Source organism: Drosophila erecta, unplaced genomic scaffold (genome assembly GCF_003286155.1).
Source record: "Drosophila erecta strain 14021-0224.00,06,07 unplaced genomic scaffold, DereRS2 tig00000092-arrow-pilon, whole genome shotgun sequence".
Classification (NCBI taxonomy): Eukaryota; Metazoa; Arthropoda; class Insecta; order Diptera; family Drosophilidae; genus Drosophila; species Drosophila erecta.
In genome coordinates, this window is record NW_020825207.1 from 3,711,920 (window position 1) to 3,736,478 (window position 24,559).

Here is a 24,559-nt window from a genome sequence, read left to right on the forward strand (position 1 = left end):
AGCTGAAGATGCGATGGCGCGAAAGTGTCGATTTATCGATAAGCACTGTGCAGCCCTGGTAATTGCCTGCCATCCCTGCCGCACAAAACCCAAATGCAGAACAACCCTGTCTTAGCAATTTATTTCGACGCGACGCGAGTGGAGAAAAACAATCAACTTTTATTTGCAAAGACGTGATAAATTGTGGCGCTTCATCCGTTAATCGCTTTGAACGGACCGCAGGCGTTACGGGTGCCACCAGATGAGCAGCTCGTGAACGATGGCGCTGAACAAGAGGAAGAGCCCGTACATGGACGCAATTTCGGGCGCCGAAGTGGACTACAAGTTGTCATGTCGCTGCTGCTTGAAGACGAACGTGGAGTACCTCAAACTTGACTCGGTGGCGGTGGCGCGCAGTCTAGACCCGGCGGACGCATCTGAGAAGATCCCGCTCCTCCGTTGCCTGCTCTTCTGTGTGAGCGCCGAGAATGCGCCGGAGCTGCCGCAGAACATCTGCATTGAGTGCAGCAAGAGCCTACAGGTAGCCTACTACTTCCTTCAGAATGCGCTGCGTGCCCACGAGATCCTGTGCCGGAAACTATGTCCCAAGGGCTCAAGGAGACTAAATGGCACTTTGGCTGAGCAGGATAAGCTAGCGCCTGCAGAGGTATGTTGTCTTAAGTGGTGGCATTCCCAGCTTACAATACTATAATTTCTCCCTTTCAGCCGGTGTCCGAGAGGACACCGCCCCTGAAAACGATGCGGCACGAGTGTCAGGTCTGCGGTGTAGTGGTTTACAATCGCCTGGAGCTCAAGCAGCACATACGCCAGCACGCAGGTACAGCTTGCATTTCACCACAACCGTAATTCATTTAACTAAAAGTGTAAATCCTTTTGCAGAGGGTCTGTCGTACAATTGCAAGCTATGCAGCTTCACATCGTTGAAGCAACGTGTTTTGTTTGAACACTATGTGACCATGCATAACATGCCCCTTAGCCAGGCAGAGGAGCACGTAAAATCAAAGCAATACCCGGCGCCAAAAGAAGAAGAGCTGAAGGCAGTGTGCACGCTTGAGGACATGGAGTTGCTGATACCCACCGTACTAAGACCGGAAGATTATGTGCAGCCGCAGCCGCATATTGATAACGCTCAACTGCAAGATATTGAGCAGCAGCTGGCCGTCAGCATGGGTGAACCCGCACCGGCAGTGGACACCCTCACCTCCACCCTGCCGCCCATGGATACGGCCAATGTTAGCATTGGCACTGAATACCTCGTTCTGCCCGATGGTTCGCTGCAACAGGTTAACGGAAGCGGTAAGTTAAGCTAGCAAGGAGCTTATAATTGCGAAATGCAACTAATGGTAATTTTGTAGGCGTGGTCATCGAGTATATTGACGATAGCAAGCCGAATAATTCGGGCAACGTCAATATAAGCCTACAAAATCTGCTGTCCAGCCAAAATGAACCCATGGACATCGATGTCAACGAACTAATCGTGGAGGATACGATGCCACAGATAAGAAGTAAGATCCGTTTTAGAGACTTACAATACGATTCTACTATTTTTTGTACGCTTACAGTTAAGCCAAAACCAGCCGTTAGCGGAACATCCATTTACAAGCACAAGTGCAAATTGTGTCCGAAAACATTTTCCACTGTAGCGCGTCTAAAATCTCATCAGTTGACTCACAGCAGTTAGTTTAATTCACCTTCATTAACAGCCGTCTATTATCGAGCACGATGACTAATTCAATCTCTTTTAAACAGATCTGCCCAAATTCTTTTGCGACCAATGCGATTTTTACTCATTGCGCAGCGCCGATCTTATACAGCATTACAAGATGGTCCACCATCGGTTTGATGAAAATGGTAAAATCAGAAAGGAACAGACCCCAGTTGGAGAGTCCCGGGTCTACTCGTGCGACATGTGCCTGTTCGAGACGTCCACCGTTAGCCAGTTGCGAATCCACTACAAGGAGCGGCACACGGTCCAACCCACAGAGGTACAGCTGCGTCCCAGTTGGACGGCCGAGCCGGCAGCCAGCCCTGCCCCAAAAACACCGAGAGGCATTGCCGCCAAGCAGCAGACTCCAGCTAAGATATCAAATCACATCGACATCCCGTTGGGCATTAAATGTGAGTCTTGAGATCGTTTTAACCAGGGCATTTGAACTGGTATCATCATTCGCCGGGTTTTTGGACAGTTATGAAATGATTCGCAAATGAAAATTCTCATTAATTAATTCGTTAGTTTCTATGAGTTTATTGTTCTATTATTCATTAGGTATTTCACCAAATTTTGGTTGTGCTCTTAACTCACTTCGTGCAATACTTTTTTTTTTATTATTATTATTTTTTGCGGTAATTTTGTGACAAACCATAAACCAAAATTCTACGCAGAAGTACAATTTAATGTTTATCGTTGCAATCTAATTTGAAATTGTAAAATTTGTGTACATACAAACTTAGCATAACACCGTGTACTATTTATTGTATCGTGTATATCAAGGCAATGTCCTCTTTCTAGTAAATTGATGCTCATATCATAATGGCAATTAGTTTTTTGGCATTAACTATCGGGTAGGATTGGGGAATCTCTTTAGCCATCGCGCTGATGAAACTACAAAAACGTTGAGGCCTTTAATCCATGTAAATAAAACCAAATCGAATACAAGTGGAGGGATTGTGGACTTTCGGTAAGGACTTTGAAGGCGCAATTTAACTCGTTTGATAAATGATTGTTCTTAGTTACCGTTGTTATTTTGAAGTTACTCCAGCCTGCACTCTAACCAAATTTTATTTAAGTCCAATCGTTTAAATTTGTATACTCATTTGAATTCCCCGGCTTTCCATTAAATATGTTTCATGTTTGCGTGTTTGTGACGTAATGTCTTCCAGATCCGCCTGTTGTTTTGGAAACGCAAGCGCCAGTACAGCAACCGGTGCATGAACCAATGCCTAACCCAGTGCAGCCAACGGAGCCAATAGCCACCACATCGACGACCATCACTGAATCGGGCGACATCAACGTAGTGGTGGATGCGACGCCGCTCTTCTATGCAGCAACCGCTAATTCCCTGATAGGGACGAACCCGGCGCCGGTGACAACGGTGGTGGAATCCAACGGAGAAGCAAGCAGTCAGGCATTTGGAATCTTTCCCGAAATCTCAGACGCCAATCTGCCGGTGAACGAAGCCGTACAGCAGACACCAGCAAATACATCAAACATTTCGATGTTTGGCGACATGCAGGACTTTATTGACAATACCGATGTAGCTGCCATATGCACCATTTCCGCGGATGACATGCCCGTTGTGGATGGTGACGACATCGTGATTGATAATAACAATATCAGTCTGGACTTTGATGCCGAGAATTTGTTCGAGGACTTCGAGGAGGAAGAGGACGCGGTGGGCGAGGATGAAGACGACGCCGACAACGATGACGAGAACGACAACAATGATGCTGCCACGGATCAAAATCTGCTGCTGACCAGCGACGATGATGATGTGGACGACTTTGATGACGAGCAATCGAAGCATCTGCAGAAGCCCTACTGCATTTACTGCAATAAGAAGTTCACCAGCCAGTATAAATTTGAGAATCACATGTTTATACATCGGGGTAAGTCAGCTGGCTCAGTCACATAGCTCTTAGTAACCCAATACTCATGCATCTATCTGGTTCGACTTCAGGCCTGGCTCCCTATCGCTGCGAGTTGTGCACCAACCTTTACAACATGAAGCGATTGCTCATCAGACACTACAAAACTGTGCACAAACGAATGCCCACGAGGGACATGGTCCAGGCGAAGGGCGATAAGGTTTCCGTAGCCCGCACCAACATTGAAAAACTGTATCCCGGCAGGACAAAGAGTAAGCATGCAATAATATTGAGTTCACAGCATCGACAGTTTCTATCTACCTACAGAACCAATGCTCATGTGCGCAAAGTGTCCGTTTGAATGCGAATCAGAGTCGGAGATGCGCAAGCATCTGAATGCCCACCATGGGATTAATGAAGGAGGTGGGTAAACAAATTATCAACGAATGTTATGTTTCCTTTTCATTTGAATTCTTCTCAATTATTAAGTTTGTTTGTTTGGAATTGTACTAATATGATAAATCATATTTTCATTTCAGTATCTGAGCATGCAAACGAAGTGTTTATCATACGCAGTAAGTAATTCTCTTATATTGATTGGTTTTAAAACAGGAAGAATATATGAATAACCTCCTATATCCAACAACAGAATTACCATTCGAATGCCCGCGCTGCATTCGATCATTTGCGGCGAAGACCACACTTAGTCGCCACCTGCAGCGCAGTCATTTGGTTGATACAATTATAGAGATGCAAACGCCGCAATGCGAGGAAGCCACCACGACCACGATGGCCACATCCTCTTCAACGATTGCTGGGCCAGAAAACCCGGTCATAGAGGATATCCAGCATAATGAGGTGATGCAGACGGATGTTGGGGCTGAGAAGATGACGACGGCTGCTTTAGGCAATGGCGATGGCAATGGTAAGAGCCTCAGTAGCCTTGCACGAATCAACTCAAATTTCCATTCCAACTATGCCCAACACACGCCAACGCATAATTCAAAAGATAATCTAAAAACGCTGTTGTTCGGCGACGAACAATGATCGTTGATTGTTGTTGTACTCACCAGAAGTAGCCGGCAATGATGATGGATCAGGAGAAAAAGCGGAACCGGCGATGCCAGAGGAAGAACTAGATCCCGTAACATTGGACGCAGCCACAGCGGTGACTACAACAGCAATAGCAGCAGCAATATCAGCGGCGGCAGCAGCAGCGGCGGCTACTTCGTCAGAATCACCCATTACAACCATAACTTCATCGTCAACTAATCTCTTTCCAACGCCCACACCGTTTGATTTTGAATATGACATAATGAGAGACGAAGCCCAGCAATCGTCGCCCAATAACCATGACGTGTCCAATGCCTCATCCAGCAGCCCAATTAATGAAAGCGACAAACTGCTGTCCGCCACTGCGATGGAAACATCGCCAGCGAAGGGTTTACGCTCCAACACCCGTCTGCATCGCTCTTCCATTTACATGTGCAAGCTCTGTAGCCAAACATTTGATGAGCTTGGCAAGCTGGTCAATCATGAAATGGAGCTGCACTCCAATACGGAACGTTCACGATGGGGCTATCAGCACAAGTGTGCCATCTGCAATACAACGTACCGCACGCTCACGTTGCTCAAGTTCCATATGAAGCGACACAGCAATCGCAAATCACATTGCAAGCTGTGCCCCAAAACCTTTGTAACAGTCGCAGAACTCGAGCGGCACACGAAGGCCAAGCACAGCAGGGATAAGACGCTTCGGTGCTCTTTGGATGGCTGCCGGAAGACTTTTGGCTTCAAACACCATTTGGTACGCCATCAAAATGCCTCACATCTGAGCACGCGGTACATATGCCCCGTTTGCAATAAGGAGGAGCAATCCAATGTGCATCTGAAGAATCATATGAGCGTGCACAAGGGTGAGATAACCTACAAGTGTCCCAAGTGCGATCGCTCCTATTTGCGGCGTGGCAGGTGAGAGATTAACTTTCTAATCGTGTGTAAGCCATCTGAAATCATTTCTCTTACGCAGACTCGCAAGCCATGTTCTTCTAATCCATAACTTGCGTCTTACCACCGAAGAGTTGGATAACATCTCATCGCAGGCTAAAAGCCAGGCAAAACCTAACGATCTTAAGGACACGACGCTCAGGGCGCACCAGGACCGCCGAAAGGATGTGGGTGGTGCAGTAGAAGAAAATGGAGAGCCCACAGGAGCTGACGATAATTCCAAGTAGATGCAAATTACGCTCTTACAATCAAGCAAAGTAATCGCACAATGTACAAAGTTTGATATAGTCTAAGTACTGTTCCTCTCCATCGTTTTAGCACATCTAATGTCTTGAAGTTATCCTGTTAAGTTGTAGACTAAGCCATTAAACACAATCTCTCATATTAAATTAGCTGAATTACAGACGATTGATCATTTATTGATAGATAGATTTCAGTGAAATTATCAATGTATTATGTGGATTCAAAACTGGATTATGCCCGAATGGCGACAGGCAACTTAAGGAACCGCCTTAAACATAAATATCAGCAACCATCTCAAGGTGTCAGTAATTAATCCATTAGATTCCCAAGCTTGATTGAGGCAACCTCCACCAACTGGCTCTGTAATGGCCAAAGAGAAACGCTTCACATATAGTGTTTAAAAATCTCCATTATATATAAACATACATTTTTTTTTTGGCAATCGGCTCTTATGAGTCCTGTATTTTGTATATTTACGAGCAATGTCATGAATAGAATAACCCAATAGTTGTAACTTTAAGTTTAACGGGAAAGAAAGATTAGTAATCTTCAACGATGTTATACTTATAAAATAAACATACATTAAATAACTTTTACTAGATTCGAAAAAGGGGTATTTATTGCACTTAAATTCCTTGCTTAGGTCAGGGAAGTTCCTTCTTAAAGATATTCCATTTCCAGCTCCACTGATTTTCAAGGCTCAGCAACTGCTGGTAGGAGACATAGTCATCCTTAGCGAATTCCTTCAGGCGGGCCAGCTGCATCATCGCCTCTTCGGTGGAGTAGATAGGTTCTATCAATGTCACGGGATACGGCTCATCACAATCATCCTTATTCGAGATGGGTTCGCTTTTGACCAGTATGGCCTCGAATTCCTGTAGATCCAGACTGTCGCCGGTGGCATTGTAACCGATGTTGTGTCGCTTCCGCCATTTCTCCAGCCAACCGGAGGATGCAGAGAAATTGGAGTAGCCCAGTTCCACCGCTATCTGCTTCGCCTTTTCCCGGACCATTTCCCCTGATATGGGTATATTCTCGCTCCGGACCCGCGAGAACCAGTCGAAGCACATCTCATCGATCTGGGCGCCGCGCTGACTAAGGGGGTTTCGTCGCATTTGATTCATTTTTAGTTCTCCGGTCAACAAACCTTCTTTAATCGCCTGTTTGTGCTTCAAAATGTCTGCTGCTTGTGTCTTCCCAATGTTAAATCTGCAAAAATTCGTTACTTTTACTTATTCATATGTGCATAGGTATGCATTTATGTATGTATCAAGCATTGACCTTACCTTTTAGCCAGATCCCGTACCGTTAGCTTATTTCGCTCCTGGGACCGGATTACTTCCATTTTCTCCTCCAATGTAAGCAGTGTTCTAGTTTTCCTGACTCTGCCCGGTAGCATATTTGTTGACGAACATTACAGTGAGCGATATTATCTGTCGAAATTGGTGGAACTCGCGACAAAATTAGACAGTTTTCTTGTCCGCTCAAGGGAGTGTCCGTCCGTCCAAATATACTCGGTGCAGTGTGACCAGAGCGAAGGCATATACAGGAGGCAAGGGCGTATGCACGGTTTCTTATGGGGGATTAAAGGCAACTTAAGAACTTTATATTTTTATTTATTTTTAAAGAAAACCCTTGCACAGCAGTGTAGCTATTTTCAAAGGCGAATCGCAATGGCTATAGTTCCTGAACCATTATCAGGTCAGCGAGTGTAACTCAAAAGTTACTGCCAGAACACCCCGGCCTGTAAGCTTATTGTAATCAGCTAACTTGGTATTTTATATTTGTCGTCAATTCGGAGTGGCACATCCCCCCGACCCCTTTGGGTACGCCCATGAAACTTAAAATACGCTCCAGGCAGCCGGCATGGGAACTTGAGCAACTCGAGACACGGTCACACTGCTTTTGATCACAAAAGAGCGGTATAAAATACAATACACATTGTTTGCCGAGCTCATTTCGAAACGCATATAACAAACGTATAGTCCAGCGCAGAAGGAGCAACTTGATCAACCGCAGCGCCATGGACGCCGCCGTACCGGATCCCGCGCTGCTGGCCATGAACAAGCTGAACAAGGGCTTCAAGTGCCGAGCGTGTCTATCGGTGGACCGGAAAACCGTGCAGTTGAGCGCCGAGGTGCCCAACCTGCAGAAGTCTCGCACCTATGCCCAGAGCCTGAAGCAGTGCACCAACCTGGACCTGCGGGTCATTAGTCCTGGTGGCTACTTGTGGCCCATGCAGATCTGCGTGCGCTGCTGTCGCGCCTTGGAGGTGGCTATGCACTTTGTCGAGATGGCCCTGGAATCGAATCTCAAGCTCCATGCCGAAGCCAAGAGCGTGAAGTTGCCCAGTCCCACTGGTGAGCTTAAACGGAAGGCCAGCAACGAAACGATCCCCTGGAACCAGTTCAGCCAGGAGTTCGAGCAGTTTGTCGAGGGCTACGAGGGTGCGACTACGGGTCCCATCGAGGAGAATGTCCTCTACATGCGAGGAACCAAGGTGCCTCGACTGGATGTCGACGCTTCGTCGAGCAGCAAGACAGCGCCAAAGGAAGATGAAGGTAGGCCTTCTCGACTTTGTAACATGCACCCTAAACTTCTTTATTACACCCCGAAAAAGTCATACTTTTCGATGTCAAGTACGACACCAATGATCTGGAGGAGGAGGACGAGAACGACGGCTCGGATGCCAAGAATAATGAGACCTTCTTTGAGAACAGTATTACACCTGGAGAGACTGTTATGGTCGTATCAGTCGCGGAAAAAACGGGCGAGAATAATAACAATTACAATTTCAATAACAAAAACGGCGATGTGACTGATGAAGAGTGCGACCTTATACAACGCGCTCTGGAGATGAATCTTAACGACGATGTCTGTGGCCAAAGTCCAAAGAAGGAGGCTAACAATGAAACTCAGATGAAATGTAAGTATATATAATGTTAGACTATTCATAGTTATCATTTCCTGCTTTCTAGCCAATGGAATAGAGGTCTCATCTCCACTCTTTATAAAGCTGACTACGACTAGTACGATGGCCAATATACCCATTCTGAAATGCAACATTTGCCAATACTCGCATACCGATGCGGAGCAGCTTAAAATTCATTACAAAAGTATTCACAAGATTTCTATGATCGAAGACGAAATAATTGGTCTAAACAAAAGTGAGCTGCTTTTTGTATTCATTTCCTTGCACCTCTCTTATGACGTTTGTTTCAGATCAAAACTTCAAGTGCCGACCCTGCAATAGCTATGAGACGAAAGACAGGAATGAAATGCAGAAGCATCTCATCGACCATCACAAAATAGATGGTGACTTTGGTAGGCTGTAAGATTCGGATTAAGAGATCAATTACTTAAATAGTTTGTCCACCAGAAATGTACTGCTATATGCAGGCAAACTGCCCGGCTTGCGACAGGATCTTCAAGGATCAGCGCTCGGCCAGGAAACATTACACCAGGGTGCACACTGCAGCGCAAATTGCGGTGTCGCCAACGGAAACATACGCCTGCACGGCATGCGACAAGGTGTTCAACCAGAAGGCCAGCTTGCACAGCCACCAGCGTTTCTGCCAGGTGAAGGATGTCGTGCATTGCAGCTTCTGCGATCAGCAGTTCAACAGCATGCGCAAGTACGAGCTCCATTTGCAGCAACTCCATGCCGTGGAAACAGTACACGAGTGTGAGATCTGCCGGCGGAGCTTTAAGAGCGCCGAAACCCTAACCATGCATCGCAAGCGCCACTCGGAGAGGCACTTCCAGTGCAGTAAGTGCTCGCTTAACTATGTTAACTCGGCTGAGTTGCGAGTGCACTACGAACGAGCTCACGTCAATGAGGAACCAGTGAGCTGCCTAACCTGTGGCAACCAGTTCCAAAACATGACCCTGCTGCGCGAGCACGAGCAAAGAAGTCACCAAAAGTCGAAGGTATGGCGCTGTGAGGTGTGCAACTTTGAGACGAAAACCAGGTGGCGAAGGCGTCAGCATCAGTACGAGCACATGGATTACCCTTATAAGTGTGAGAAGTGCACCAGCGAGTTTACTGATCGCAGCAAGTACGTAAATGAATCTATCACTGGGACGGGTATTCATCACCATGCCTCTTTCAGATTCCGTCAACATTCCAAGAAAGTGCATGGCATCGAGCTCACCGACGAGCAGTTGGCTGAAATGTTCCGCGAGAAGAAGGGCTACACCAATCGGCACGATGCATTCAACCAGTCAATCAACTCGCTGGAGATTCCAGGTCTTACGGAGGACTGTTTCACAGAGCTGGAGAGCCTGGGCGTGGACTATGACGACATAACTACAGATCTCTTTGCCAGCTCCGCCACTCTGGATAACCTGCTTAATTTGATACCTTAAAAACCGGCGACGATCAATCTACCTGCATAGAATTTAAAAGTTTAAACGGCACAAGAGAGCAAGAAGACTGTCTGCACTTTACAAATCGCCCTAACAGCAATAGCATTTATACACCACCACTGTTTAAGTTTGAACAACTATTTTGCTCAACAAATTCAGATCTAAACATTCATTCATCGTGAAACCATGATATTTTTGAAGTCACAATCTCAATAAACAAGGACACACGCGTTTCTGAAGCGCACAAAACTCCCTTGGTTTCGATTTACACTCTGTCGGAGTTTGTATTTAAACTATTTCAATTTCAATAACTAATTAACGCCCTGGATGAATTTTGAGAGGAAGTCGGTGGGCTTGGGTTCCTGCGACTCTTTCCAGTAGCGCATGATATGCCCCTTCTGCTTCCAGATCTCCACCGATTCCTTAAGCTCCATTTGGCCCTGCGAAAAAGGATACTATGACCTTCAGCTGTTATCTCTTTTGGATGCTTTTACCTTGATGACCAGCATGTCGATCACCCGAATGTCGGTCACATTGCGATGCTTGACGAACTCCTCGCGCAGCTTGTCCCGGCACTGCTCCACGGACATGGGAATGTCGTAGTCCATGACTGCGAGTGTATGGATGGCATTACATGGCGTCGGGATACGGATGCACACTCTGATGACATAACCAGGAGCACTTACCGATGTAGGGAATCTGGCGGTACCAGGCCTTGTACAGATTGAGGGCGCGCTTGCGGGCCTCCTCCCGGTCCACGGACAGGATGGGACGCACCTGCTGCACGGCTCGCTTCACGGCTTCACGTCCGGCCATTTGATTTGTTTTTATTTCTTTCTGTTTTTCCTACGACCGAATTGCTCCAAGCAGAACAGTGTGACCGCAGTTCAGTATGCCCAAATGGACAAATCGAAACTCTGTTAAAATGTATTTAAATGATCCGATTTTTTTATTCGAACCATTTAAAATGTTTTTTTGCTTCAAAATTTAATTTCAATTTATTTCTATGGTTGTACTTTAATGCAAATGACATTAAATAATTATTTGGAATAAAACAGTGCAGTGTTCAAAGTTTGTAATGGACTTCCTGAGTGCTCAAAAAAAAATTAGATTTTGATCACATTTTGCTACTTAAACTAAAAATAAAATGCTACTTCTAATAGATTAAATTGTGTCTAATTTAAATATTTTCAGTTGTAAGCAGAAATCGCTTGGTATTTTAACTATGTATTTCGTTACTTAAGTAAACTTCTAGTATTCAAGGGCATATTTTAATTAATTTCGTTTGTTTTCCATATCAAACAAAAGACTCGTCGAAAAGATGGCGATTTATTGATGTATACAACTCGCTGCCTTTTCCTTAAATCATAGGGTTCTTAAAATACGTATTATGGTCGGAAGTCGGTGATCCAGAAGTCCAGTATCAGCACACCAATCGGTAGGATATGTACCGCCCCGCCGTCTCAGAGGATCGGATGATCTTAACCACCTGGCCGCGCTTGAGTCCAAAGTATCGGGCCACAGGATCGCCCGCCTGGATCCTCATCAGCATGTTCTCCTTCAGCTTGTAACGGCTCAGCAGCTCCTGCTTCTCCTCGACGGTCATGACCACGTGCTCTGGGACCAGTTCGTGCTCCGTGATGTTGATGAGCAGCTCGGATTCGAGGAACTGCTCCAGGATGTACTTGGGAGCCATATCCACGAGGGATTGTTTGGCGGAGGGCGTCATTCCGCCCTGAACAACAACGATGGCCCGGTGGATGTTCTCTTCTTGCATACGGGTGCAGTACGTCTTGATGGTCTTGATGCCGATCTTCGGCTCCTCGGGGAAGAAGACAAACATCTGGTCCGTGGGATCGTCATTGTGGGCCACCAAAACAATCAAATCGGAGCGAGCGGGCCGCTTTTCGCTGGGCTTGTCGCCGAACATCTCCTTGAACTGCTCCAGAGTCTGGTCCAGCTCGTCTTGGGTCACCAGGTAACCCCGATCGTGGCTCAGCTGCATGATGGTCTTGCGAATGCGCCACAGCTTGTAGGTCTCCGCTTCGTCATCCATGGCTATTTCTACAAATTCACAATTTCTAAATTATAAACAGAGCACGCGGATGCGGTAGTAGGACCAGAGAATGCCGCTGCTCAAAATACCGTGCTGCAGCTGCAGTATACCAATAAAAAATACGAATGAGCGTTCACTGGTCGCATATTTAGCGAATACTCGAACCAATTTATAAGAGTGTTATTATACTGCTGTAATTAATGCACCGAAACTAAAAGCCGCAAAGTCAACATTTTTATATGTTATTATAAGTTATAAGTTATACAATTTTGATCGTTTTTGTGCTTTTTTTTTACAGCAGTAGAACTTCAATTTTCAGTTTCACAGAAAACAAGCCCATTATCTGTTCCACTGTGCATTTTGTACGGGCACCCTGTACTACATACTACGGGGCACCTTGTATGGAGAACCTTCAATGGAGTACCGAGTACGGGGCACCTTGTACAATATAGTACGGGGCCCCCTGCACTACTTGGTAAGGGGCACCTTGTACGGAAGTGTTAGTAGGCTTTCTAGATATGTTAAAAAATAATATTGAAAATAAGTGGAAATAGGTAGCAATTAATTACGATTGATTCAAATGAAAAAATTCAATTGTGATTTTTTTGTATTGTATTTGGTTAAGAAGAATTGTGATCTCAAAAGTTTCGAACTTGCTTCCGTCTGCTTAGTTATGAAAAAACGGTTTTTTTAACCAGAATGTTCAACATTTTTCGAATGTGGCCTTTAACTCAATGGATATCTGACCATGTCTTGTGGTATTCCATTTTTAATTATTTGCGACACCATTTTTAATGCAATCAAAATGTGATAAACATATGTATACATATGTATTTATGTATTCCCCCAGCACACGTTTTGTGACCCCGTAATGAACCCAACTCACTTTCCTTCCAATATTTTACGTGCAACATTCAATTAGGAACCAGACGGGCAAATAATATGCTGCGGTGGCATGCCGCACTTCTTATCCTTTGTCTGCGTGCCGCTCACTAAAAATGCCGTTAATATTTCCCAGCCCGCTTTTCCACACATTTTCCATCCTATTTCCCCACTGCCGAGTGCAATTATTTGGAACATCATCGGGTATGACTTTCGCATCCGCACGTCGTCGACGCACCATCCTCAATGACTGACAGTTTATTTAATAGAAAATTCGCAATGTGTATGGGATGCTGGCTGGCGTTCGGCGTTTTGGCGTTTGTTTTCCAAATAGTTTTTCCTCGACGGCCTCATACGACCGCGAACGGCATTGACAAATTGTGCAGAAAATATGCATAATAAATGAAGCCACGCACTTTGAACTTTTGCAGTTATTAAAAGCGGCGAGCGTGTGGCATTCCTCGCGAGGACATGACTGAATTTTAAGACACCGACATGTGGACTCCTTTTTTAATCTCCAAAAACAGCATTGTAAAAATTGTTGTCTGATTTATTTAAAAAAATATAATTTGTGTGGCAAAATTATAATAATAAAATACTATACAAAATAAAAAAGACAGAGAAAGATATTTTTCTCATGAAGATCATGAAGATTTTATGTAAGAAATGCTGTTCAAACAATTTGAAATGTACAAATTTTGTCGAACCTCATGCAATGCATATATATTTGTTTAATATCTGTCTATCTCCGTTTACATGTTAGTTAAAGGGCTAGTTGATGGCTCTCCAAGATTGCGAACAATCTGAAGCCCTCTCTGCCAATAGTTTTCCCTGCGAATGCATTCTTATCCCTATTTGGAATTTATTGGTTCCGTCAACCAACCCCAGCTGGATGATATTGAAATTTCGAACTTGCCCAGCGCTCCATATGGCCAGACCACATTAAAACCGGGCTAAAGTGCAGGCTACGCATGGCGAAAACAAAGTTCTGCAGGCGACGGAGGGAAAAGTGGCGAGTATAAAGGGAATCTAATAAAAATCCACTTTGCGCAAGTATGAAAAATGAACGATGAATTGCATTATAAATGCAAAAATATTGCAGGAAGCACGACACCAACGCTGGACAAGCGCGTCGGAAAATCTGATCAAAATTATTGAGGCGCACGGAATGGGTAAGTCGCGGAGGCGGGGCTGGGTCTGGGTCTGGGGGCGTGGCACTCACTGCAACGGAACGTGGCGCACTTGCAAAGTTTTTGCGGCGACGCTAAGCTGTTGATAACGCCGATGATGACGACGCGATAAGCGCGGCGATAATGTTTGGGGCGCCGCCAAAAGCCCCAACTTCAGGTGAGTCGGTGGAGCAGTGATGACGAATATGGGAAGTCCTGCCGGGGTACGAAGGATGTGTACCTAAAACCAGTGCTGGCTTCTACAAAATGTTGCATTTTAGTTTATAACACTCATTCTTCCTCGCTTGCAGTACTGCATTATAAGGCAAATATGCAACCATAAAGTATGCACAATATTTAAATGCTCTGATTTGTACACAAACCTAATCATTGAAGTATCTGCAAGTATTAAGCGTATGAATTGTTAATCCCATAGATGCAAATCTAAGCAGAAGTACCTACGGAGGTGATATCTTGAAAATGATAGCCAACAGTACCTTTCACAGCATCGGATGAGCTCCAATTGGCAAGGACAAAAGCCAGCATGTCCTTGTGGTCGTGGCTCGTCGTCCTGTGCGTGCGCTGCATTGAGAAATTCGCTAGAAATGGCATTTATTTTCGGTTTAGCTGATGATGAGCCACGGATAATGGCGTGGGGATAAAGCGAGCGAGCATCCAGGCAGACGAGCAGCACCGGGAATTTATAATTATTATTTCAGCTGCATGTACTAAAAACTCCAGTCTGGCCATTGACATTGGGCCAAAAGCAGGCTAAGCAGGGAATCCATCAAGGCTTGTGTCCTTAAATCAGTGTGCAGTTTCTGGTCCTTGATGCTCAAATAAATATATGGTCATTACAGGTATTTATTGCCTAAGATCCAGGATAGACTCCTCTCATATCATATCCCAAAAGGGGATTACTTAAGGGAATCAAGGATCAACTTACTGTTGAACATCAATTGTAAAGGTATAATGGTGATTGTTTTTCAGTCCATCTGCGGCGTAATTGATATAACTACGATGGGGTTAAACGAGATATTTATAGGCATGTTTAGGGGGAGCGTTGAAGCTAGTGCTCCGTGTAGCTTTAAGCTAATTCTGCATCTATCAATAGCATTTCAGGCAGCGCAGTCCCCAGGTTTCGTCCTGGTTTCGCTTTGTGCATAAATATTGAGAAAAATGGAGTTTGGTGGCAGGTAGGGGATTTATCCGGGAGCTGCAATCTATCGGCGGCAGGCGGCAGCAATCACAGCCGACCCCCAGCCGGAATCGCAGCCCTCTGACCCACGCCCATGCCATGCAATTATTTGTATAGGAATTTAAATTGAATGTCAGTCTGTTTGTTTCCATAACACACACACACTGCCACTCACACTCTCGCACACTCGCACATTGCTGACAGTTTAAGGAATATGTGGAGGCAGGCAGGACATGAGGGGCAGCCAGGCAATGGGAAGTCGAGGAAGAGGTCCTGGGACCAGGACATTGTCGCACATAAGCAGTTCTTTGGTTCCTTCGACGCTGCCGCTCCTTGTTCCTTGTCTGCTGTAAAATTCCAAATTTGTTTTATTTGATTTCTGCGCTGCTCTCGCCCATTTTCCCGCTTTTCCGCTCTCCCGTATTCCGCTCCTTATTTCCAACAGTCGGAGATGCTGCTGCATATTTCCCTTTATGCAAAATATATGCTATAAATGGCCCTGCCCCACCGCCTCCATTTGAATCTCGTGTCACATGTCGCACGCAGTTAGGTGCCCTCGTTGTTATTGTAATTGTTGTAAATGTCGCCCAGCGACAATATCGCATTTGCATATTTCTGTGCCAACACAGACGCGCATATATATATAAATATATATGCATATATATGTACTATACGTATCGCATGTAGTACACCCTGGTTACCCTTTACTGCCCACGTTTTGTGCATTTTTACTTAATTTTATTTGTATTGGATTTGCGCCGCTGTCTCGGCGATTCCTCCTCAGTGCAACGCAGCGCGATTTCGGAATTCTGCAATTTGCACAATAAATTTTAATTCAATTTACTGTTAAACTCACCCAGAGACACAACAACTAACTAAATGCGGACGCGGAAGTGCGCATTCTGGCATGACAATCGTCCTCCGGCAGCCCGGGAATCCAGCGATTCATTCGGCAGAGGAGGAGGAGGAGGAGGAGGTGGAGAGATTACCACCAGCCAAGGACTACAGTGAAGCATGGCATGGGGGAATAGGTTCGGGTTGAGTTCATGTTGATTAAATTGGGATACATCTGCTGTTTGATTTATCCTCTTCTAAATACGCGGGTAGTAGAAGGAAAATATGACAATAAATGGCCTTTTGTTTCAAGTAAACATGTGAGCATAAGCATTTATAACTTTTGGAAAGCTTAAGCAGTTGAGAGCCGCAGCTTTAAATGAAGTTGGTAATTCCACCATAATTTGGACTAACCGTAGCCAACCGCGGAAATCTTCATCCTGCGACCACAGGACCAATCCGCCGTTAGTTAGAGGACTTTATGTCCTGCAGGACCGCAAAAGGGGCAATAAGTTGCGCTTATTATGATAATGGGTGCGCATGTGCAGCCATTTTGATTGGGCTGCGGCAGGATTGTAGTAGCAATGCTAAATGCAACGCCAGTTATCAAGCGTAAGTGAATTGAATGTGCGCAGCTGCACTGTTGGCCACCGGAAACGGAAATGGAAATTGGAATGGGAATGGAAATGGGAAGGGGAATGGAAACGGAGCTACGCAAGCGACTAAACTAATTTGGAATTGTTGTCAAAAGTGCGGGACAGTTTTGGTTGTCCTTTTTGTTTTTTGTAGCTATTTTGTGTCTGCCGCTGATGTTGCCAAAGGAATGGAGCGAAAGCCACAGGATCAGGCCCAAAATCGGGACGATCCTGGCCAGCAAAATGAGCCGCTGAGCATAGTGTGAGTGTGTTCTGTTTCCGTTTCATTTGCGTATTCATATTAGAGGCTACTTTCGCAGCCAGTCCATGACCTCCTTCTACATCTACAATCCGTACGAGAAGCGCAGTGTGGAGGTGCCCCTAACGTGAGTTTTGTGTAGGGTAATGTAGGAGGCGTATAATAAACATAGTAAACATACGGCTTAATTAATTACGGCATTTATAACAAAGTAACTGTGACGCCTTCATTTCCCTGCTGAAATGTGTGATTGGAACGGGCATCCTGGCAATGCCGCTGGCCTTCCGTTGCTCGGGATTCGTGGTGGGCGCCGTGATGTCCATTCTGCTGATGATACTCCTGACGTACTCCATCCACTTGCTGGTCTGTAAGTGGCTATCTCGACCCACCGGATCGCCCTCTTTAAATACCTTTGGGTGACCAACAGATAGCTGGCATGACGGAGTGCTGTCGGCGGCGCCGGGTTCCTCAAGTTTCCATGCCGGAGGCGGTGAGGATTGCCTACGAGGAGGGTCCCAAGTGGGTGAATTGCTTTGGCCGGGCCGCTGGTTTTATGACCACTTGCGTTTTGGTCTTTGGCCAGTTTCTGCTGTGCACCGTTTATCTGGTTTTCGTGTCCAAGAACTTCAAGGAGATCGGTGACCACTATGGTGAGAGGTACAATGAAAGGTATTATGTGTTGGTCGCCTGTTTGCTGCTTTTGCCGCTCTTCATGATACGCCGGTTAAAGTATTTGGTACCCTTGAACTTAGTCTCCAATTTGCTGCTATACGCGGGATTCGCCCTAATCATGTACTATCTGTTCACTGGCCTTCCCAATATTAAAGATCGCGAGTTGGCCACGCCCCCAGTCGAATGGATCGAATTCTTTGCCATCGCCGCCTTTTCCCTCACAGCCGTGGGTTCCGTAAGTTTAATCAATTTTCATTATGAATCTCTATAACTTCTAGTGCTCACATTCCCCAGATGCTCGTTGTTGAGGCCCATATGGCGTATCCGCAGAGCTATCTGGGCCTCTTTGGAGTCCTGAACCTTGCAGTTTTGTTCATCCTGCTGTCCAACATGTTTTTTGGCATTATCGGCTATTGGCGTTTCGGAGAGAGCGTTCATGCCAGCATTACCCTGAATATTCCACAGGATGAAATGTAGGTAACACAATTGCTAATTAGGTATTCAAATTAATCCACAAGCTGGTTCAACCATTATTTGCAATTAATATCTTTACCTAGCCTTTCCCAGCTCATCAAGGTCTTCATAGCCTCTGGAATATTTTTGAGTTATCCCCTGAATGGCTTCGTAGTGATCACTGTGATCTTCAGCGACTATGAAAAATCGGAAGCGAATGGTAGGAACCGCACGCTGATGGAATACGTAGTTCGATTAGTGTTTCTGTTCCTTACAGGTGAGTATTACACTTAAAAATGGGATTTATACAAAACCAACACTGGTTGGAGTAACTTTTCCTAGGTGCAGTGGCAATTGGTGTGCCCAATTTAGCGGCTCTCACGGAACTGGAAGGCGCTTTTTCGTTGAGCAACCTGAATCTGCTGTGTCCGGCATTAATCGATATGTTCCTGAACTATAGCGCGGGATATGGCCGGCTGATGTGGAAGCTGATTCGGGATATAGTACTCATACTGATTGGGCTTATTTTCGGCATAGTGGGCTGCACGGTGGCCGTGAAGCAACTGATCCATGACTTGCAGTTGACACTCGGCAGTATGTAGGGGAGCTTCTGCTGCCCATTGTTGGAAATAAAATCGGAGTTGTGCGCCGTTGTGCCTTTGGGTTTTTGCGTTTAAGAACCAAATATTTGGTTGCTTGTTGGGGGCTTTTTAATTAATTGCCAGCCAAGTGTTTGCCGGCTGCTGGCTTATCCCCTATTAAGTCGGTTGTCTAAGCTCGGGCGTCCGCTTCTTGTTTGCTCAACGTGGCGTATACGCGACTTGCCTAGCACATCAAGTATACGCCACGTTTAATTAGCTGAGCCCAGGCACGGGAGCCGCCGATCATTTGAAGATGATGGAGCCCTCGGTTCGGGGGAACTGTAATCAAATGCAGCGAAGGGCCAGGACCACAAGTTCCAGCTTCGTTTGCGCCTGGTTTGGGGCTTTTAAAATTGAATTCCTTGCCTCAATGGAGCGCAAATACAAAAGGCAAAGTTGCCTAGCTGCCGCACAATAAACTAAAAGACAAATACACAAATACAAATTCCGAGCCAAGAAGAGGAAGTTAAATCCCTGCCCGTCCTGCAGCTCCGGCAAATGTATACGTATACGAATACCTATATAAATGTATATATATATATAAATAGGCACAGGAAAAGCGACTGCCGACGACGGCGACTGTTGACTGCGCCAGTGTAAATAGCACGGCCAGCGAAATACAATAAAAAATAAATACGAAAAAATAGTCCTGCAGCTCCTCAAGGAACTGCACGAAGGACAAGGAAGACCACTGCAGCAAACACACAAAACACAATTTCCATTCTTCAAATAGAAATACACAAAAAAAAAGAAGTAAAACCGAGAGGAGGCTAAGAATAAAACGTTGCGACTGCCAGCGACAGCAGGACCAAGATGAAGGGAACCACGAGTGAGGGGACGAGTGGCAGGACGAGTACGAGTATCCAGTATCCTGGGGCATGATTTTTGCAGACATGTTGCTTAAAACTTAATTTAGAGCGCCGCTTGCACTGGCCCCCCGCCCGCCCCCCAAAAAATAAGGCCCGAAACCGAAGAGCAAATCAACGGGGGGAAAAAACGAAAAGAAACACGAAATGAGATCAGGAAGAAAAAAAGAAGGAAAAGCTCACATAGAAAATTTGCCAGCGGCGGCCGCTTCAACTAATTTTCGTATATAATTCCGTGGGCCAGACAGGATGCGGAAGTGGTTTGTTGGGTGGCCGGGTGGCCAGGACTACTGCAGCCGGTTTCTTGCCTAGTTGTCAGTGCAGCATCATGTCAGTGTCATTATCAAACAATTCCAAGCAAACCCGCAGGAGTCGGGAGCATAGGCAGTGGAGTGGAGGCGGTGGGGCAAGTCCCACATGGTTGGTGGCTTAAATGTCGCTGGCCCCATCGCCGGAGTCTCAGACAATGCGTGCCACAACTTCATTCCCGACTGTCTCGCTCCGTGTCTCGCCTGTCACATGTCCCCTAGTCGCAGTCGAGTCCTGTCAGCCTAAACTCTCAAATTGAAAAAATTCCCATTTTAATACAATTATTTGTAGGCTAAAAAGAAACGATAGCAAAGCTGCGCAAGACGATGCCCAAGTAAAGTTTTGGGAATCGCACGTACTATCTGAAGTTTATAATGACTTTTTAAATTCAGAGTCTTGAAATAATTATACCTGCTTCTTGTATAGTTACTGGGTACACTAGGCTTGTGGAGAATTATTGAACAGCTAGAAGGAAGCATCGGTTTGTCCGTATGTTTGTCAGTAAACTTGACCGTATGTTTGGCGGTATGTTTGTCCTTATGTTTGTCCGTATGTTTGTCCGTAAACTTGTCCGTATGTTTGGCGGTATGTTTGTCCGTAGGTTTGTCCGTATGTTTGGCGGTATGTTAGTCCGTATCTTTGTCCGAATGTTTGTCCGTATCTTTGTCCGTATCTTTGCCCGTATGTTTGTCCGTATCTTTGCCCGTATGTTTGTCCGTATGTTTGTCCGTATGTTTGTCCCTCGGTTTGTCCGTATGTTTGTCCCTCCGTTTGTCCGTATGTTTGTCTGTAGCCAAACCAAGAATTAAGGACTAATAAGGCATATATTTTCGATCCTTTATTGTCAAAAACAACAATATACAAAAACCTTTCGGTGTGACGATGACAAATTTAAGTTTATTTACCGACTGCCTGTAAATCGGTTATTCAGTTTGCTGAAAATATCAAATCTCAATAACTGGCCATTCCTCTTAACCAGACACTCGTAAGCATAAAAAATCCGTGTGAAGAGCTCCACATTTCTAGGGCTGCGAAATGACTTCTCACAGTTGTTTGCGCAGGATTGACATGGGGCAAAGGGGCAGGAATGAAAGGGGATCCTGTCGGCCAGATGAAGAGACACGGAGCACAGGTGAAGGTAACTCTGGGGTCGAGTGTCTGAGGTCTCGTACTCTTCGAGCGGCTTTGGCACGTTCCATTTGTGCCGCCTAACATTTATTTACTTGGCTGACTGAAATGTCATATTTGCCTTTGGCCCACGTTTACTTCATTCTGATTGTATGTGATTTGCATGCCGACGGGTTGGGAAAATTAAACCGCAAGGACACGGGGAAGTGAAATAGTATATAGTATGGGAGCAGAGAAATAAAGAAAGAAAGCCAAATTGTCACAGCGGCGAGAGCATCTCAACTATTTACTTATTTATTTCGCATTGAATGAGAGTTTGCCTGAGAATTTTAGCCAAGTTCCCAGTATTTGCAGCGTTCCTTTCCAATTTGAAATGTGCACTGGCCGTTGACGTGGAATAATGCTGGTATGCCAGCCATCTAACCATCTATCCCTCTAAGCGCTCTGCCATCTATCCCTCCATCCATCCATCCATCTATCCGTCCACCTATCCAGATACCCAGATATCCACATCCTTCTGCTGGCATTTGCTTTTGTTTGCGGCATGCGATTTGTAGATTTTTCAACCCGAAACGCTTTGGCAGTGGACACAGCGGCAAATAATGTAAGTCGAGGGGCAGCGGAAGTGGCATATGGGATACAGGATGGGGGATATATGGCGGTGGAGAGATTCCGGACAACTGGTCAACAATGTGCCAGTGCATAAGTTTATAAGGCATTATGCAACAAATATGCAACAGAGCCGGCTCAAAGACTCGGGTCACATGGCCGCTTGCATGCTAAGTTCTTCCGAGCGGGTTTGGCAAATTTTACCCCAGAGGGCCAAAAGAGTGGGCCAAATCACTCAGCTCCAGTTTGCTGACCGATTTGCATACTCTAGCAGTAGTCCGGGCATCCTTAAGATACGAAGATACAACTTCTCGCCTGCACTCGAAACCAAAGTAGAGCAATGACTGCATAGAAATGAAAATTAAAACGTATTTATATCTATACTTTATAAATTTTATATAAAGAGTGTTTGAATACATGGATGCATACGATGCGGAAGTAAAAGTACAGAGGTTGGGTTGTATACTATAAAAAAACCTTTCCATACATTGTGTGATTAGTTTCAGGAACATCAAACCTTCGAGTGCTTTGAAACATGTATAGGGAAATGTATTTTTCCGAGTGCAAGCGTCTGCAATCAGTGAGAGTTGAGACTGAGTTTTCCCCCCTCAGCCGAGACTGCTAATTAAGTGTGTGAATTCCAATCGGGCGGGGTGTTGTTGTTGTTTTTCTAATGAACCAACTAATTGCATCTAAGGCAAGTGCAAAAGTAATCAAAGTGGCAGGCTCCCAACTGCCAGAGCCCCAGAGTCGGCAAAATGGCAATAATAACGAAACTTTGCTCAAGAATTTTTGGAATGTTGCACAAATATGCGCAAGAATGCAGGAAAATATGCTTGGACCAATGCAAACGTGATGGGGCGTTGGAGAGAGACGGCTAGAAGGGGGAGAGAACGTTGCGAAAGAGACGGGTAGAGATCGAGTGAAGTGGCAGACAGAAGTTGCTTTTGCTGGCTTATATCAATAATTGCCAAAAGCAAATTGGAAAAGTTATGCGCCTGCAGTTAATGCGACCAGCGGAAATAGTCGCAGTCAAAATGGCGCAACAACCAAACGGAAGTGCCCCAAACACCCACACACACACACACACACACACCCTTGAGTATGAATACCCAAAGTTGTTATTAGTATTTTAGTTTTCGAAAGAGTATGCCGATTTGCAGCTTAAGATTGTGGGGTAGCTTTAAACTGTGCACTTAAAAATATATAGGATTTGGGAAAATGTGTAATAAAGTATTTAAAAAAATATTTTTAGGCTAATTTTTGTTGCTTGTTTCAATCCAACTGTATCTTCTGAAAGAAAGCAATCAAATTGCTATTTATCTAATGATTCAAAATTTTCAATTATATTAGCATAACGAAATCATAGAAACCCAGTAGGCATCATTAATTTATTTATACATTTACAGTATTTGCTCTTCGGCAATTGAAATCTGTGGTCGCCCAGTCGCCTTCTTCTTGTTTTGTTTCAAAATTTTGTTTTGCAACTTGTGTATTTTTTCGTTTTTGGGTGAGAGGAAAACTTGCCTGGCACTCGGGATTTGTTGAAGCAGCTCTTAAGATACTTTTGCTATGCCAATTGGCATTCGGTATCGATTTGGTTTCTGCTTGGCTTGGCTTGTTACTCTTCGTTGTTCAAACTTGTTCGGGCTTTTGGCCACGGAAACCGCGAATTTGCTCGGCTCATTGACTTGATACTCGCAATTAAAATGACTCCCAAGCTGCCACTAATGATCGAAAGATGAGTCCATAAAAGCGGCGCTTCTGGCCACACAGCAGCATTCAAATTTGCAAAATGATTCGAGTTCTAGTGCTGCTGGTAGTGCTTCAAATGTGCGCTTTTAGCGAGGTGAGTAGCAGTTCTAAAACAAAAGGCATATGCTGCTAAAAGGACCTCTTCTGTCAGTCTCGCTTCGCCAAAATTAACATCAATCTGGGACTAACCGTGGCCGATGACTCACCCAAAACGCTCACCGAGGACATGATTCGCCTGTGTGGCGATCAAACGGATATATCCCTCAAGGAGTTGCACAAGTTGCAGAGGGAGGACTATTCGGAGTCCTCGGAATCGATTCAGTGTTTCACCCATTGCCTCTACGAGCAGATGGGTCTGATGCACGATGGCGTTTTTGTGGAACGCGATCTGTTTGGCCTCCTTTCGGATGCCAGTAATCCCGATATGTGGCCAGAGCGCCAGTGCCACGCGATTCGTGGCAGCAACAAATGTGAGACCGCCTTCAAGATTCACCAATGCCGGCAGCAATTGAAACAGCCCAAGGAGGTGGAGGTCACCACCGATGCACCCAAGCCTTAGAATTTCTCATGATGGTGTATATGCGCCTAACGATTAAAATATATGCGTTTGAACATTAAATGAATCAAAAAATGGAAGCTGTACTCGTGTTTTAGTTGAAGATTTGAAGGACTTATAAATGATTTAACAAAACTAGTAAAACCAAAACTGAGCATGTTTCCAGCAGCCAGCTTCTTCTTAAAGTTTCTAATTTGTGCGTACAGTGTAAGTGGAGGTCCTGCAAATTGAACATCTTGGCCAGCTCCTGATCCAATGTGGCGTTTGATGCTTCCACATGGCCCAAGTCGGACACTTGACTCGATGGCGGCCATTAGCGTTGGTTGCTCCAAGT

The 24,559-nt window shown here is 45.2% G+C and overlaps 7 protein-coding genes across 11 annotated transcripts; 4 read left to right on the forward strand and 3 right to left on the reverse strand.

The window, feature by feature from the left end:
- Positions 1–55: 55 nt before the first annotated feature.
- LOC6547285 lies at positions 56–6,011 on the forward strand. 2 transcript variants are annotated; one of them, XM_001976116.3, is made up of 13 exons: positions 56–646; positions 706–817; positions 880–1,296; positions 1,356–1,505; positions 1,563–1,676; positions 1,750–2,118; positions 2,881–3,606; positions 3,678–3,857; positions 3,913–4,008; positions 4,125–4,160; positions 4,235–4,510; positions 4,659–5,556; positions 5,615–6,011. In XM_001976116.3, exons 1-13 carry the CDS (start codon positions 260–262, stop codon positions 5,817–5,819), a joined length of 3,966 nt encoding a protein of 1,321 aa, XP_001976152.1. In that variant the 5' UTR covers positions 56–259; the 3' UTR covers positions 5,820–6,011. The 2 variants fall into 2 exon arrangements, with proteins under 2 accessions (XP_001976152.1, XP_026835870.1); XM_026980069.1 differs by lacking the exon at positions 1,563–1,676.
- A 415-nt stretch (positions 6,012–6,426) lies between these two features.
- On the reverse strand, positions 6,427–7,398 carry LOC6547284 (tigger transposable element-derived protein 6). Of its 3 annotated transcripts, none has more exons than XM_001976115.3 (2): positions 7,122–7,398; positions 6,427–7,044 (listed from the first exon to the last, which is right to left on the reverse strand). In XM_001976115.3, the coding sequence occupies exons 1-2, from the start codon at positions 7,232–7,234 to the stop codon at positions 6,480–6,482; spliced, it is 678 nt and encodes a 225-aa protein (XP_001976151.2). In that variant the 5' UTR covers positions 7,235–7,398; the 3' UTR covers positions 6,427–6,479. The 3 variants fall into 3 exon arrangements, with proteins under 3 accessions (XP_001976151.2, XP_026835871.1, XP_026835872.1); XM_026980070.1 differs by having other exon boundaries at positions 6,427–7,066; positions 7,122–7,200; XM_026980071.1 differs by having other exon boundaries at positions 6,427–7,060; positions 7,122–7,181.
- A 291-nt stretch (positions 7,399–7,689) lies between these two features.
- Positions 7,690–10,467, forward strand: LOC6547283 (zinc finger and BTB domain-containing protein 41). The gene is made up of 6 exons (XM_001976114.3): positions 7,690–8,396; positions 8,456–8,761; positions 8,814–9,002; positions 9,058–9,159; positions 9,215–9,893; positions 9,948–10,467. The coding sequence occupies exons 1-6, from the start codon at positions 7,859–7,861 to the stop codon at positions 10,201–10,203; spliced, it is 2,070 nt and encodes a 689-aa protein (XP_001976150.1). The 5' UTR covers positions 7,690–7,858; the 3' UTR covers positions 10,204–10,467.
- Positions 10,458–11,132, reverse strand: LOC6547282 (NADH dehydrogenase [ubiquinone] 1 alpha subcomplex subunit 6). The gene is made up of 3 exons (XM_001976113.3): positions 10,890–11,132; positions 10,698–10,813; positions 10,458–10,643 (listed from the first exon to the last, which is right to left on the reverse strand). The coding sequence occupies exons 1-3, from the start codon at positions 11,017–11,019 to the stop codon at positions 10,515–10,517; spliced, it is 375 nt and encodes a 124-aa protein (XP_001976149.1). The 5' UTR covers positions 11,020–11,132; the 3' UTR covers positions 10,458–10,514.
- Positions 11,133–11,513: 381 nt separating this feature from the next.
- Positions 11,514–12,376, reverse strand: LOC6547281 (DNA-directed RNA polymerases I, II, and III subunit RPABC1). The gene has a single exon (XM_001976112.3). It carries the CDS (start codon positions 12,257–12,259, stop codon positions 11,627–11,629), a length of 633 nt encoding a protein of 210 aa, XP_001976148.1. The 5' UTR covers positions 12,260–12,376; the 3' UTR covers positions 11,514–11,626.
- Positions 12,377–17,165: 4,789 nt separating this feature from the next.
- LOC6547280 (glutamate transporter polyphemus) lies at positions 17,166–18,963 on the forward strand. Of its 2 annotated transcripts, none has more exons than XM_001976111.3 (7): positions 17,166–17,239; positions 17,298–17,363; positions 17,449–17,599; positions 17,664–18,143; positions 18,203–18,381; positions 18,466–18,638; positions 18,704–18,963. In XM_001976111.3, the coding sequence occupies exons 1-7, from the start codon at positions 17,166–17,168 to the stop codon at positions 18,961–18,963; spliced, it is 1,383 nt and encodes a 460-aa protein (XP_001976147.1). The 2 variants fall into 2 exon arrangements, with proteins under 2 accessions (XP_001976147.1, XP_026836598.1); XM_026980797.1 differs by having other exon boundaries at positions 18,514–18,638.
- A 4,607-nt stretch (positions 18,964–23,570) lies between these two features.
- Positions 23,571–24,305, forward strand: LOC6547279 (general odorant-binding protein 56a). The gene is made up of 2 exons (XM_001976110.2): positions 23,571–23,763; positions 23,821–24,305. The coding sequence occupies exons 1-2, from the start codon at positions 23,710–23,712 to the stop codon at positions 24,226–24,228; spliced, it is 462 nt and encodes a 153-aa protein (XP_001976146.1). The 5' UTR covers positions 23,571–23,709; the 3' UTR covers positions 24,229–24,305.
- Positions 24,306–24,559: the final 254 nt, after the last annotated feature.

Coding starts and splice junctions, on each gene's coding strand:
- LOC6547285 (XM_001976116.3), top strand. CDS start 260: ATGGCGCTGAACAAGAGGAAGAGCCCGTACATGGACGCAATTTCGGGC. Junction 4,009..4,124: donor CCATGGGATTAATGAAGGAG/GTGGGTAAACAA, acceptor TTTTCATTTCAG/TATCTGAGCATGCAAACGAA. Junction 4,511..4,658: donor AGGCAATGGCGATGGCAATG/GTAAGAGCCTCA, acceptor TGTACTCACCAG/AAGTAGCCGGCAATGATGAT.
- LOC6547284 (XM_001976115.3), bottom strand. CDS start 7,234: ATGCTACCGGGCAGAGTCAGGAAAACTAGAACACTGCTTACATTGGAG. Junction 7,045..7,121: donor GTACGGGATCTGGCTAAAAG/GTAAGGTCAATG, acceptor GAATTTTTGCAG/ATTTAACATTGGGAAGACAC.
- LOC6547283 (XM_001976114.3), top strand. CDS start 7,859: ATGGACGCCGCCGTACCGGATCCCGCGCTGCTGGCCATGAACAAGCTG. Junction 8,397..8,455: donor AGCGCCAAAGGAAGATGAAG/GTAGGCCTTCTC, acceptor ACCCCGAAAAAG/TCATACTTTTCGATGTCAAG. Junction 9,894..9,947: donor GAGTTTACTGATCGCAGCAA/GTACGTAAATGA, acceptor TGCCTCTTTCAG/ATTCCGTCAACATTCCAAGA.
- LOC6547282 (XM_001976113.3), bottom strand. CDS start 11,019: ATGGCCGGACGTGAAGCCGTGAAGCGAGCCGTGCAGCAGGTGCGTCCC. Junction 10,814..10,889: donor CCGCCAGATTCCCTACATCG/GTAAGTGCTCCT, acceptor ATACACTCGCAG/TCATGGACTACGACATTCCC. Junction 10,644..10,697: donor TCGACATGCTGGTCATCAAG/GTAAAAGCATCC, acceptor CCTTTTTCGCAG/GGCCAAATGGAGCTTAAGGA.
- LOC6547281 (XM_001976112.3), bottom strand. CDS start 12,259: ATGGATGACGAAGCGGAGACCTACAAGCTGTGGCGCATTCGCAAGACC.
- LOC6547280 (XM_001976111.3), top strand. CDS start 17,166: ATGGAGCGAAAGCCACAGGATCAGGCCCAAAATCGGGACGATCCTGGC. Junction 17,240..17,297: donor AATGAGCCGCTGAGCATAGT/GTGAGTGTGTTC, acceptor CTACTTTCGCAG/CCAGTCCATGACCTCCTTCT. Junction 18,144..18,202: donor CCCTCACAGCCGTGGGTTCC/GTAAGTTTAATC, acceptor CACATTCCCCAG/ATGCTCGTTGTTGAGGCCCA.
- LOC6547279 (XM_001976110.2), top strand. CDS start 23,710: ATGATTCGAGTTCTAGTGCTGCTGGTAGTGCTTCAAATGTGCGCTTTT. Junction 23,764..23,820: donor AAATGTGCGCTTTTAGCGAG/GTGAGTAGCAGT, acceptor CTCTTCTGTCAG/TCTCGCTTCGCCAAAATTAA.